The sequence below is a fragment of the Pseudorasbora parva genome, chromosome 15 (genome assembly GCF_024679245.1).
Source record: "Pseudorasbora parva isolate DD20220531a chromosome 15, ASM2467924v1, whole genome shotgun sequence".
NCBI classification, from domain to species: Eukaryota; Metazoa; Chordata; class Actinopteri; order Cypriniformes; family Gobionidae; genus Pseudorasbora; species Pseudorasbora parva.
In genome coordinates, this window is record NC_090186.1 from 14,069,940 (window position 1) to 14,082,042 (window position 12,103).

The 12,103-nt window shown below is 36.6% G+C and overlaps 1 protein-coding gene across 1 annotated transcript; it reads left to right on the top strand.

The window, feature by feature from the left end:
- The first annotated feature begins 144 nt into the window (after positions 1 to 144).
- itpa (inosine triphosphatase (nucleoside triphosphate pyrophosphatase)) lies at positions 145 to 4,485 on the top strand. Its single transcript, XM_067418527.1, has 8 exons — positions 145 to 239; positions 707 to 764; positions 849 to 913; positions 997 to 1,070; positions 2,386 to 2,417; positions 3,011 to 3,123; positions 3,778 to 3,854; positions 4,208 to 4,485. The coding sequence occupies exons 1-8, from the start codon at positions 177 to 179 to the stop codon at positions 4,335 to 4,337; spliced, it is 612 nt and encodes a 203-aa protein (XP_067274628.1). The 5' UTR covers positions 145 to 176; the 3' UTR covers positions 4,338 to 4,485.
- The last annotated feature ends 7,618 nt before the right edge of the window (positions 4,486 to 12,103 follow it).

Genomic DNA, 12,103 nt, shown 5'->3' on the forward strand with positions numbered 1-12,103 from the left:
ACAGAACAAGCAGTGATTGGTCAGTGTTTGAGGTAGGCGTATCTAGAGTGTGGTACAGTCGTTTACTGATTGGTGGAAGTTGTAGATCGATGAATACGATTGGTTTTGGCATGACAGAGTCCGAGTGTTTTTACATTCCGACAGTGAGTTGCTGCATGGCTGAAACAGGCTGAAGCATGGCAGTACCTACCGGCAGAACTGTGGTATTCGTTACCGGGAACGCGAAAAAATTGGAGGAGGTGAGAGTGTGGTGTCTTTCATTATATCGATGCAGCCACAAACTATTCTGTATAAAAACAATGTAAACATAATGTGAATAAGTTTCTTGGAGGGCATCTCGTCTCATGTAATTAAGCACTGTAAAATATATATGGCAGCTTCATAAATATACCATGTTAAATAAACATGGCTGCTATAAATTGTATAGTTTATACGATTTTTCTTTTTATATTCAAGTTGACCAACTGCAAACATTCAAGCTATTCCCCTATAGGCTACAAACACACCTAAAATGTTAAAAATTACAGCAAATAATTTATAATAATTTTCAGGAATAGCAAAAATGCAAATTAAAACAAAATGCAGAAGCCATGATCTTGAACATTTCTAGAAATAAACAATAAATTAAATTTTAAGTTAATATTCATGACCTGGCAGATTCTATTATTGGTAAAACTGAATCTAATATATTTCCCTGTTCAAACAGGTAGTTCAGATCCTTGGTGACAAATTTCCCTACAAACTGATTTCTAAGAAAATTGACTGTAAGTATTTGTCTATTATTCTTATGCTTTGTTGACTTATCAAGCATGCGGTTGCTGTATTTGTAATGTGAATGTGGCTTACAGTGCCTGAATATCAGGGAGAACCAGATGAGATTTCTATACAGAAGTGTCAAGAAGCAGCAAAGCAGGTTTGTAAATTGCACACTTCTTCTTTGGCTTTCACTTGGCTGATGCCTCGGCTCACACATAACCTTGTGTGTTTTCTGTGAAGGTGGAAGGGCCAGTGCTGGTGGAGGACACCTGTCTGTGCTTTAGGGCACTAGGAGGACTACCAGGACCTTACATGTGAGACTTTCTCTAGTTACTTTACACTCGCCTAAAGGATTATTAGAAACACCATAGTAATACTATGTTTGACCCCCTTTCGCCTTCAGAACTGTCTTAATTCTACGTGGCATTGATTCAACAGGGTGTTGAAAGCATTCTTTAGAAATGTTGGCCCATAAGGATAGCATCTTGCAGTTGATGGAGATGTGTGGGATGCACATCCAGGGCACAAAGCTCCCGTTCCACCACATCCCAAAGATGCTCTATTGGGTTAAGATCTGGTGACTGTGGGGGCCATTTTAGTACAGTGAACTCATTGTCATGTTCAAGAAACTAATTTGAAATTATTAGAGCTTTGTGACATGGTGCAATATCCTGCTGGAAGTAGCCATCAGAGGATGGGTACATTGTGGTCATAAAGGGATGGACATGGTCAGAAAAAAATGCTCAGGTAGGCCGTGGCATTTAAACGATGCCCAATTGGCACTAAGGGGCCTAAAGTGTGCCAAGAAAACATCCCCCACACCATTACACCACCACCAGCCTGCACAGGGGTAACAAGGCATGATGGATCCATGTTACCATTCTGTTTATGCCAAATTCTGACTCTACCATCTGAATGTCTCAACAGAAATCGAGACTCATCAGACCAGGTAACATTTTTCCAGTCTTCAAATTCCAATTTTGGTGAGCTCATGCAAATTGTAGCCTCTTTTTCCAATTTGTAGTGAAGATGAGTGGTACCCGGTGGGGTCTTCTGGTGTTGTAGCCCATCCGCCTCAAGGATGTGTGTGTTGTGGCTTAACAATGCTTTGCTGCATACCTCAGTTGTAATGAGTGGTTATTTCAGTCAAAGTTGCTCTTCTATCAGCTTGAGTCAGTCGGCCCATTCTCCGACCTCTAACATCAACAAGGCATTTTCGCCCAAAGGACTGCCACATACTGGATGTTTTTCCCTTTTCACACAATTCTTTGTAAACCCTAGAAATGGTTGTGTGTGAAAATCCTAGTAACTGATCAGATTATGAAATACTCAGACCGGCCCGTCTGGCACCAACAACCATTCAAAGCTCAAAACAGCTTAAATCACTTTTCTTTCCCATTCTGACATTCAGTTTGGAGTTCAGGAGATTGTCTTGACCAGGACCACACCCCTAAATGCATTGAAGCAACTGCCATGTCATTGCTTGATTAGATAATTGCATTAATGAGAAATTGAACAGGTGTTCCTAATAATCCTTTTGGTGATTGTATATGCTGTAAATATAAAATAATATAATGCATGGCGTAGGTCTGTTGCACAGTACAGTAATATATTTTCTTCTCTTGACAGAAAATGGTTCTTGGATAAACTGAAACCTGAAGGTAAGACATTTTGACAGATTTGGCCTACATCTATTGAATGGAGCATCTGGTCTGAATCACAGCTGAATCGATTCAGCTATAAGCTTCAGAAAGCTTTTAAACTTTGAGACATATTCATTTAAATCACCGTCCTAGCACAGATGAGTCTGTACTGAATTTCCTCTGCTGTCACCTTAGTTGCTTTAGAAGATGCTAAGCAGGCACATCACAAAGATCCTTAATGACTTAAAAAAAAGATCTTAATCTACTCATGTCCCCCCACGGTGGACAAAAAGGGACATGTGGCAAAAAAGAGTCATTGGGAAAACTCAGCCAACATACATAGACACAGACATACTTTTCATTTACCTCATAATTAAACTATTCCAGAATGTATGTGATATATTCTGATGCATATGCATGCGCCTATATTATATTAACCTAGTAGTGATGTGTTAGTAATGTTAAGGTAATTTTATATATATATATATATATTAGCAATCAGGTATTCCCTTTTGGGTGATTGATCATCACATGATGTTTTTCCATTTTTAGCTTATTTACTACACACATTTTTGTGAATTATTAAGCTGATTTCTTTAATATGTTTGCAGGATTGTATAAATTGCTGGCAGGTTTTGAAGATAAATCAGCTTGGGCTCTGTGTACATTTGCTTTCTGTGCTGGAAAAGAGGAGCCAGTTCAGCTGTTCAGAGGAATAACCGAGGTGAGCATGCTCATTCCCTATCTCATCAGATATAGTGCTTTTTACATTGTGGTTTGGTGCTCATACAGGCAATCACTATAAAAAAATAAACTACATCCTCTGACAGGTGATATTTTCTGTATATAAGCACCACAAATTTGTAATGTACACTTAATTTAAAAGTTGGTGGTCAGTGAGATTTTAATTTAAAGAAGAAAAAGAATGCTCACATAGGCTGCATTTATTGGATGAAAAATGTATTAAAACAGTTACATTGGGAAATATTATTTACACTTTAGAGAACACTTTAATGATCTTAATATGTTTTAAAGTGCAATTTATTCCTATGCAAAGCTAAATTTTCAGCATCATTACTCATCAGTGTCATGTGATCCTTCAGAAATCACCTGCTTAATATTTTTTGTAGAAACTGTGATATATTTTTCAGGATTATTTTATGTATAGAACGTTCAAAAGAGACAATTATACCATTATAAATGTATTTTCTGTCACTTTTAAACTATCCAGTTATGCTGATTAAATTATTAATTTCTTTCTTAAAAATAATGACCCCAAACTTTTGAAAGGTAGTGTGTATGATGTGTTATGGTGTGTTAACCCAATAGCTTGCAGGTTTTGATTCTTCTCTCATATATTTCTAATAATATTTTTCAGGGCCGTATTGTTGAGCCCAGGGGCCCAAGGGATTTTGGATGGGATCCTTGTTTTCAGCCTGATGGTTATGAAAAAACGTGAGGAGAATTTTAAATTGTGTTTTTAGGTTCACCACGAGGTGGCAGTATTGTTTAAATTTAAATTAAATTTTTTTTTCTATTAACAATATGTAGAAGTATTTATGATAGACTTTTCCAACAGATCATGTGATAGCGGTGTAAGAATGGAAAAATGGCTTTATTCATCTTTAAAGACTGAAACATTAATTTAAATCAGTGATAAGGATACACAAGCCATATCGATTAAATGAAGTCCAACAATGACTCAAATCAAATGCTGTTAAATTTGTCATATAAAATTATTAGAACCATTGCAACCATTATTTTATCCTGCTTTTTCTTTTTCTTCTGTGCTGTATTTCTGTGGGCAGTTATGCTGAGCTCCCTAAAGATGTGAAGAACAGCATCTCCCATCGGTACCGTGCCCTGGCAGCCTTGTCGGAACACTTCTCCCAGCTTAACGACGCACCGGAGACCAAGCGCACAAAACACCAAGACTGAGTTCTGTTCTCTTTCCAAGCAGAATTGGCCAATCAGAGCTCAGTTTGGCTCTGGCTCAAATCGATGCATTAATGTGCTTGTCTTAAATGATTTAAAACATATTCCATCCTCTTTGTCTTTTAAATAAATGCTTTGTTTATAAAAATCACAGTATGGTGATCTTTCATTCTAACTTTAATTTAAATTGGTAAAATTTTAATTAAGTTACCATTAGCTATATTAATTAAAGTTAGCTTGTAAAAATGGAATGGTATGTTGCCATTTGCGTTGCTTAGTCAAATGTGTGTGCGTGTGAATGTACACAGACTCGTGTCAGTGTGGAGACATTAACTGAGGTCCCCATGGGTACAAAATCATATAGAAAGTTCTTTTGAAAATGTAAAAATTCAGAAAGTTTTGTGTGATGGTTAGGTTTAGGGGTAGAGGTTAGTGAAGGGGGATTGAATATCCATTTGTACAGTATAACAACTTTTACGTCTATGGCAAGTCCCCATAAAGATAGTGAACCAGACGTGTGTGTAGCTTTATATAGGGAATGTCTATGGTATATATACGTCTATGGTGGTTCCCCAGAAAGAAAGCGCACCAGACATTGTGTGTGTGTGTGTGTGTATGTGCGCGCGCGACAGAGCAGGTCTGAGGATAGAGATGCGGGGAATTCAGAGTCATAAATCTTCTGGATGTTCCTGTGACACCTCCTGTTTGTTCATCTGCCCTCTGCACAGGGGGGATTTAACCGTATTACAGTTATATCATCTACTGTTTGTGTTTCTCATTATTAATGGCATGCAGGCAGTGTTTTCACTGCTGTTTCTTGCATTCTCTCTCATTATTTCACTCACTCGCTCACTCGCTTTCTCTTCCTCTCCCTCTTTCCCTCGTGACAAAGAAGCCTTTATTGGTAACACGTGTATGGACGCATTTGATTGAGAAAGCAGTACTGCTCTCCTAAAGAAGGTTCAATAAGTTTCATTTGGGGAAAAGAGATATGAGAGGTTCCAAAATATTTTTATTTTTGTGGTGTTTCCTAAGGCAACCATCACTGTTATTAATGCTCATACTTGAAAGGTCTATTCTAATCACAAACAGCAAATATTACATTTCAGATATGAAAAATGTGGCTTGCTGAGGAGCAGTTAACAAGCAGACTTGTTTCCATGCCATTTAACAAGACCCTGGAAATAATTATATTATTTAGTTGAAATATTATATTAGTATATTATGGTTTTAACCACACACAGTAATTTGATTTTGATAGAAAAAAATCAGTGGGATCAGAAAACAAATTAATACATAAATATTTTTCAGCTAGAATGCATTAAATTACACAAAAGTGACAATAAAGACATTCAAAATGACAAAAAATATATATATATAATAAATGCTGATATGTTAAATGTTTATTAACTTTCTATGTATCTTTTTGTGTGAAATGTCATGGTTTCCACAAAAATATTATGTAGCACAACTGTTTTCAACATTGATAATAATCAGAAAATGTTTCTTGAGCAGCAAATCAGCATATTAGTATGATTTCTGTAGGATCATGTGACACTGAATACTGAAAGAATGATGCTGAAAATTCAGCTTTGCCATCACAGGAATAAATTACATTTTAAAATAGAATATTGAAATGCAACATTTCACAAAATTTGTGTTTTTTTGTATTTTTAATCAAATAAATGCATTAATAGACTTCTATTAAAACATTGTAGTTTTTAAATGGTAGTGTGTTCATTTTTGTATGTGATATGCTTTTGCTCACAGCCATAATTCAGACACAGCATGTACAATACCATAAATAATGCCATATACATATTGTACCAATAAATTACTTTTGGTCTGTGTAACCTCTCCAAGACAACCTCTTGATTCTAGGTCTCTTGATTTTTTGATGGATTCAACATTTCTAATATGAGCCTAATGTTAGATTCATCAGACAAAGAAATATAATCACTAAGCTAAAAAACTTTTATACAGCTATAAAGCAAACATTTATATCCTGGATTAGGTTTTATGCATTTGAGGGCCTTTTACAATGGATTTGCTTGCTGGATGCTCTTAAATTTAGCTTGGAGCATTGTTGGGGGAAATTATTTTTAAAGCACCTCAGGTTTGAATTCCTCATGGTTGCACGGGATGATTGGGATGCAAACAACTGCTGAGAGAATGCGACAGAGCACTGAGTCAAATGGCTAGGGTAAACATCTCTGGTATTCAGGAGCCCTAGCTAACTGTCTATGTCGAAACCACATCAATACCCAGACCGCGTCCTGCTGGGTTTATGGGAGTGTGCCCATAAAGATCAAGGAGTGGCATCAGTGGAAAACAAAGAAAGATGGCGAGAAACAGGTACCTTGATGGCCCTCAATTATACACAACAACATTCCTCAACACTTAATCGTGTGGTAATGCTTTTGTCTGACGCTTTTTGAGTTCACAGTAAACACGTGGTCGGGTGTCTGTCTAGTGGGGAAAACAAGTGTTTAAAGCAAAGAAACATCCTGTAAACATTAATACTTGTCAGACAACCAAAACTATGCTGTCTGGTTATCTGGATTTTACCTTGTGGGCAGTTTTTTGTTTATTTTATATAACCATTTACTTATAATATATATATAATACAGTTTTTCTCAATTGTTTACACACAAATTCTTGTACTTGAGACACAATGTCTACAACATGTAACTCATTCACCAACCCCCTGAACCAATTCTGCTAAACTACAAACACAGTTCCTGCTTTACACTCAAATTGCAGTTCTAAAACACACTTTATTCAAAACACTACACACAATTATCTGCTTTTGGCACAATTTTCATGCAGAATATACCTTGGTTTCACAAGGAACACACTTCCTTGCAATCAGAGCTTTAGCATAAAAGGGCAACAGGGGATGCAGCATAGTTTTTTTTTTTTTTTTTTTACTGTAACTGTATACAGTATATTCTTCTGTTGTTTTGTATGTAGTGTATGTGCAACTTTGTGTTGGTTGGGAATGGGATGTACACTGTGTACATTGTTTTTGCAGGAAAAATAAAATAAACTTTTACCATGTATTTGTGTGTTCTGAGTATAAAAACAATATTCTCAAATATTTTACAGCACACTTATGTTTGTACTGTCTGTAGTAAGTGTAACACTGAACCAAAAAAGGCCTCAGTCATTATGATGAATGGAGAAGTGTTTTCCATTCATCATACTGTTTTACGTTGAGCATATCAGTCTTCAGCTGGTTCTTATAAATGTATATACTTATGATGGTTTGTGTGTGTCATTTGACAACAAAATCCCATTTTGAGAAGAAATAACATTGTTTTGAATGTAAAGTTTCATTTTGCAGGAGAATTGAGGGGTTTTGCCCATTGTGTGTTTTTTTTTGCATTTGTGTGTAGAGTTCTGAGAATATGAGGCATGCTTTCAGAAAATGTGTGTAAACAATTGAAAAAACTGTAATTGTCATCAAAACTTTAGCCATAGTTTCCATCAGAACATCCCTCCAGAGTAAACTGTTATATTAACAACATGACAATTTGACTGTCTTATCCGTACACAGACACAAGGATTTGTCATTCTGATGGCACTGACATGTTCATTGAAACATATATTTACTTTTGAGAGATGAACTAAGGATTTTGAGCAAGAGAGTGGCTTTTGCAGATTATCCATGGTGTTTTGCTATTTGTACAAATTGTTTTGAGAAATGCACTTACTGTTTTGCAAATTGTAAGTTTGATTCGAGAAATGTACCAAAGCGACTGAGAAAAACTGTAATGCAACATAAATCATTCATGTATCACACAAACACAAACGGATTAAGTTTGACTTCATTTTGACTTCAATTTAAGTGGATTGAACTCAATCAAATTAAGTTTGGACAAAATAGCAATTGTGTTGATTTAGCTCATTTTAATCAAGCAATTTGAACAAGCAGTGCAAATATTTATTTTTCAGTGCATATTCAAGAAATCCAGATTAGTTTTTACCTTGTTACAAAAGGGTTTCCTGAATTATAAACCTTTGCTATGCCCTTCTATAAAAACAGTTGTAGCCAACTCTTTTTGCTGGTGGGATTCTCTCTGAAATTGTTCTTAGCCTCATTAAAGCATATTATAAGGCATTGTCTTGCGTCTGTAGTTAATGCTGTGCAGCACTGAACACAATATATCTTAAGCCCAAGTGATTGTGTTAGGGGTTAAGACGTTGACTGACTCAGCAGATGCCGATTAGTAGACGCAGAGGATACATTTGTAAGCTTTGAGGAGACATTTAGGGACATCGATTATGAGACGTGTAAACTTAAGTCAGGTGCATCAGGGAAAATCTACAACACATTATAAATGCCTTTGCTGTCAAACGGTGTTGTATATATTCATATAAATAAATAAGTATAATAGTCCATTGATTCAAACACAGAGACTAAAGAGTCATGTTCTAATGGACTTACACATGAGAAAGTGATCACTAATCTTGCGGGTGAATGAAGCCATAAACTGCACTCTTAACTCTGCAAGATGTCCAATAAAGTGCAGAAATCCAGTTTAAAAGGTCATAATCAACAGCAGCATCTCGCAGTGACCCATCAGGAGGCCTCCGCAAACACCTGGTGCTCATCTTCAGCAGGACCTTTGTGGCATAGTAGAGCCTTTACGGATCTGGTGAAATAATTGTCTGCACAGTTCCTGTTTAGGGAAAACGTGTTTATTGCCATGTTGACTAGACAGCAGCAGGTGATCCAAGGTTTTCATGAAACTTTTTTTAGGTCTGTTTGAAGGGTGAAATGGAAAAAAAGTCTTGTGCTAGTGTTAACATCCATATAAGCTCCGTAAAGCTCTGTTTTTCATATAAATGTGCCTTATTCAATTGAGTCATGGATGGATGGATGGATGGATGGATGGATGGATGGATGGATGGACGGACGGACGGACGGACGGACGGACGCACTTATAGAACACATGTAAAGTAAAACGGCAGCATCCTGTATGGACAACATTCGGAAGTAAATTTGACCTCTGGTGAACTCTAAACTTCAGGACACATGGCAGGTGTGACCTTTGCCATGGTGTTTGAAGTCTTCATGACAGTAGGTAAACACATTACTAGGAAAGATTAATGCTTCCTGCTCCATCACATGCAGAAACACAGCAATGGCTAATGTATCCGGAGACATGGACATTTGATTGAGGTCTGTTCTGCAGTCATGGTCAGTTTAAGATTGATCAACTGCACCGGTGGTGAAGGAAACTGCAAAGGGAGAGAAAGAAAGGCACATTTTGACCTTTTCACCCTTAGGGCTTCATGTCATGAAAACCATCTTGGACTAGGTTTTCAGGTTGTGTGTGGAAGCAAAAACAGGCTGTTTTCATGTGTGTATCCTTAATGCAAATGCTTTCCAGAAGAGGGCTGTGGGCTACTTTTTGGACCTGTCCCAAAAGACACACTTCATGTGCACTTGACTTAAGTCCACAAAAACATAGGTGTGCCATTTGTCATTTTAGTTTTCAGAAGGGTGCTCGCAAGCGTTATTTAACTTTCTTTTAACTTGAGCACTGCATTTTTAGAGTGCCGGTCAAACACATCTGTCTAACACATATACAGAAAAGCAGTGGAAAGTAGGGCTGTGGAATTCAAAAATGCATTCTGTGTTCAGTGATACATTAAGCAACAGAATATTTAGATTCTGTATTATGTATCATTGATATATGTATCAATGAGACATTGTGGTGTTTCAACTAGCAGCTCTAGCAAGGATATTAAAGGGATAGTTCAATATTAAAATAAATAAAAAATTCCCTCAAGCCAAATGACTTTCTACTTTCAGTCAAATATAATTAGACTTTTTAGACTTAGACTTTAGACTTTATTTGTCCCCATAGGGTAATTGGTTTTGCAGCAAGATAAACACAGAACAGTTCACAGATGCACAAATACAAGACAAGAACACATAAAAAATAATTAATATGACTGGCCGTTAATTGGAGATATATTAAATATAGCTTTGCTTCAGAAGGAGGATATATTTATGATGATAGATGGATGGATGGATGCACTTTTTTGGGCTTCAAAATTACATCCTCTATTCACTGCCATTATAAAGCTTGGAATAGCATTTAATATCTTCGATTTGTATTCATCTGAAAGAAGAAAGTCATATACACCTAAGATGGCCTGAGGGCAGGTAAATCGTGGGGTCATTTTTTTCTCTCTCCATTTTTGAGTATCCATTTAACATGGCAGACTGTGTACAGGATCTAAGATAAAAGGGCACATTGTATTATTACATTAATTAGCCTGTTACATTGTGATGTCAGAATATATGGGAAATGTGAACTACTCATTTTGAGACACGGTTTATGATTTTTGGGAATATAAAATAGGAGTGGGGATTTTCACCATTAGTGGTTGTGTACACACACTGCCCATGCAGTGTGGGCAGGTTCCCTTTAAATATGTCTATATACTGTAGATTTATTAAGTTTTAGGTTTTAGTTGTAGTTAATCTAGTTTTAGTAATTTTAGTAATTCAACTTAAACCAAACTAGACATCTTGCCTTGGCAACTAGCTGAAATAAAAAATGTAAGTTTAAATATGTTTAAATAAAACATATAAAACATATTAATTTTATTTCAGTTAATTTTTATTTCAAGTAATGAAAAGAGAGAATTTTATAGACAGAAGGAAGTGCTCAAGTGCATGTGGGACTCTGTCACTGGTTTTACTACTCATCCTTCAGCCTTGTACTCCTCCCTCCTGCTGTTTATAATCCTGTAACTAAGTCAGGATTCCCGCTGATCACCATCCCATCAACCAGCCTGCCACCTTTCCATATACTGCCCTTATGAAATGTTCAATTGTCCATCTAGAGGCCTCAACTAAATCCTCTGTGACAAAATTGCTCCTGCTCTTTCTCTCCTAGTTTTCAGAACGTCTGCTTGTCTCATCAGAACGTCAGGGAAGTTTATTTTAGCCATTTTCAACGTGCACCAAACCCTGGACTCTCACTGAGTGTATAAACATTAGGATCAACAGGCAGATAAATATTTCCTTTTAGTGACATTTGAAGTCAAAGGTCATAAATTCGTTTCCTCATAAATTTTGGAATATATTTATCTGGTTTAACGTTCTGTGAATTGCTGATATGTTGTAAGCATTTTCCCTCCATTGTATGAAGAGATGTTGAGGTTAAACTGGACAAACAGAAAGTATGAGGAGTAGAACTTTATAACCCACCTGAAATACAACCTAAAGTGTCCCACGGGTAGCTTAAATTAACCTGAAGGTCAGAAGTCATAGAAAAGCAGGCCAGTGGAGTCTTTTTTTAAATGTGGAGGGTTGAGAAATAGCTGACTGCTTCCAGTACAGTTCCAAATGCTCTTTGTTTTGTTAAAAATATTGTCGCTTCAATTAAAATAGCATTAACAACACGAGCCAAGTCACTTAGTGAAATATTCAAAGTCAGACTTGGCTTTCTCACTGTTTATATAATGATGTTTCTCATCGGTTTTCCATTTCCTTCAATGTCTTGCAGGATTCTGAATATGAAAAATTGACAAGAGTTCAAGGGAGTAGCTAAATATACACAGAACTTTACACACTCCAGCTAAAATAGACCAGGGATGTGTCTCAAACAGCTCTCTAATTCAGCAGTCATGGCACTGATCAGGGAGGGGGCCATTTTAAGGGTAGTCCCAATCTCAAATTCCTTCCAGTGCACTGAAACACTCACTAAAAAGTCCTACAATGCACCGTGAAAACCAGGGAGCAT

Coding starts and splice junctions, on each gene's coding strand:
- itpa (XM_067418527.1), top strand. CDS start 177: ATGGCAGTACCTACCGGCAGAACTGTGGTATTCGTTACCGGGAACGCG. Junction 765..848: donor GATTTCTAAGAAAATTGACT/GTAAGTATTTGT, acceptor TGTGGCTTACAG/TGCCTGAATATCAGGGAGAA. Junction 3,855..4,207: donor CCTGATGGTTATGAAAAAAC/GTGAGGAGAATT, acceptor TTCTGTGGGCAG/TTATGCTGAGCTCCCTAAAG.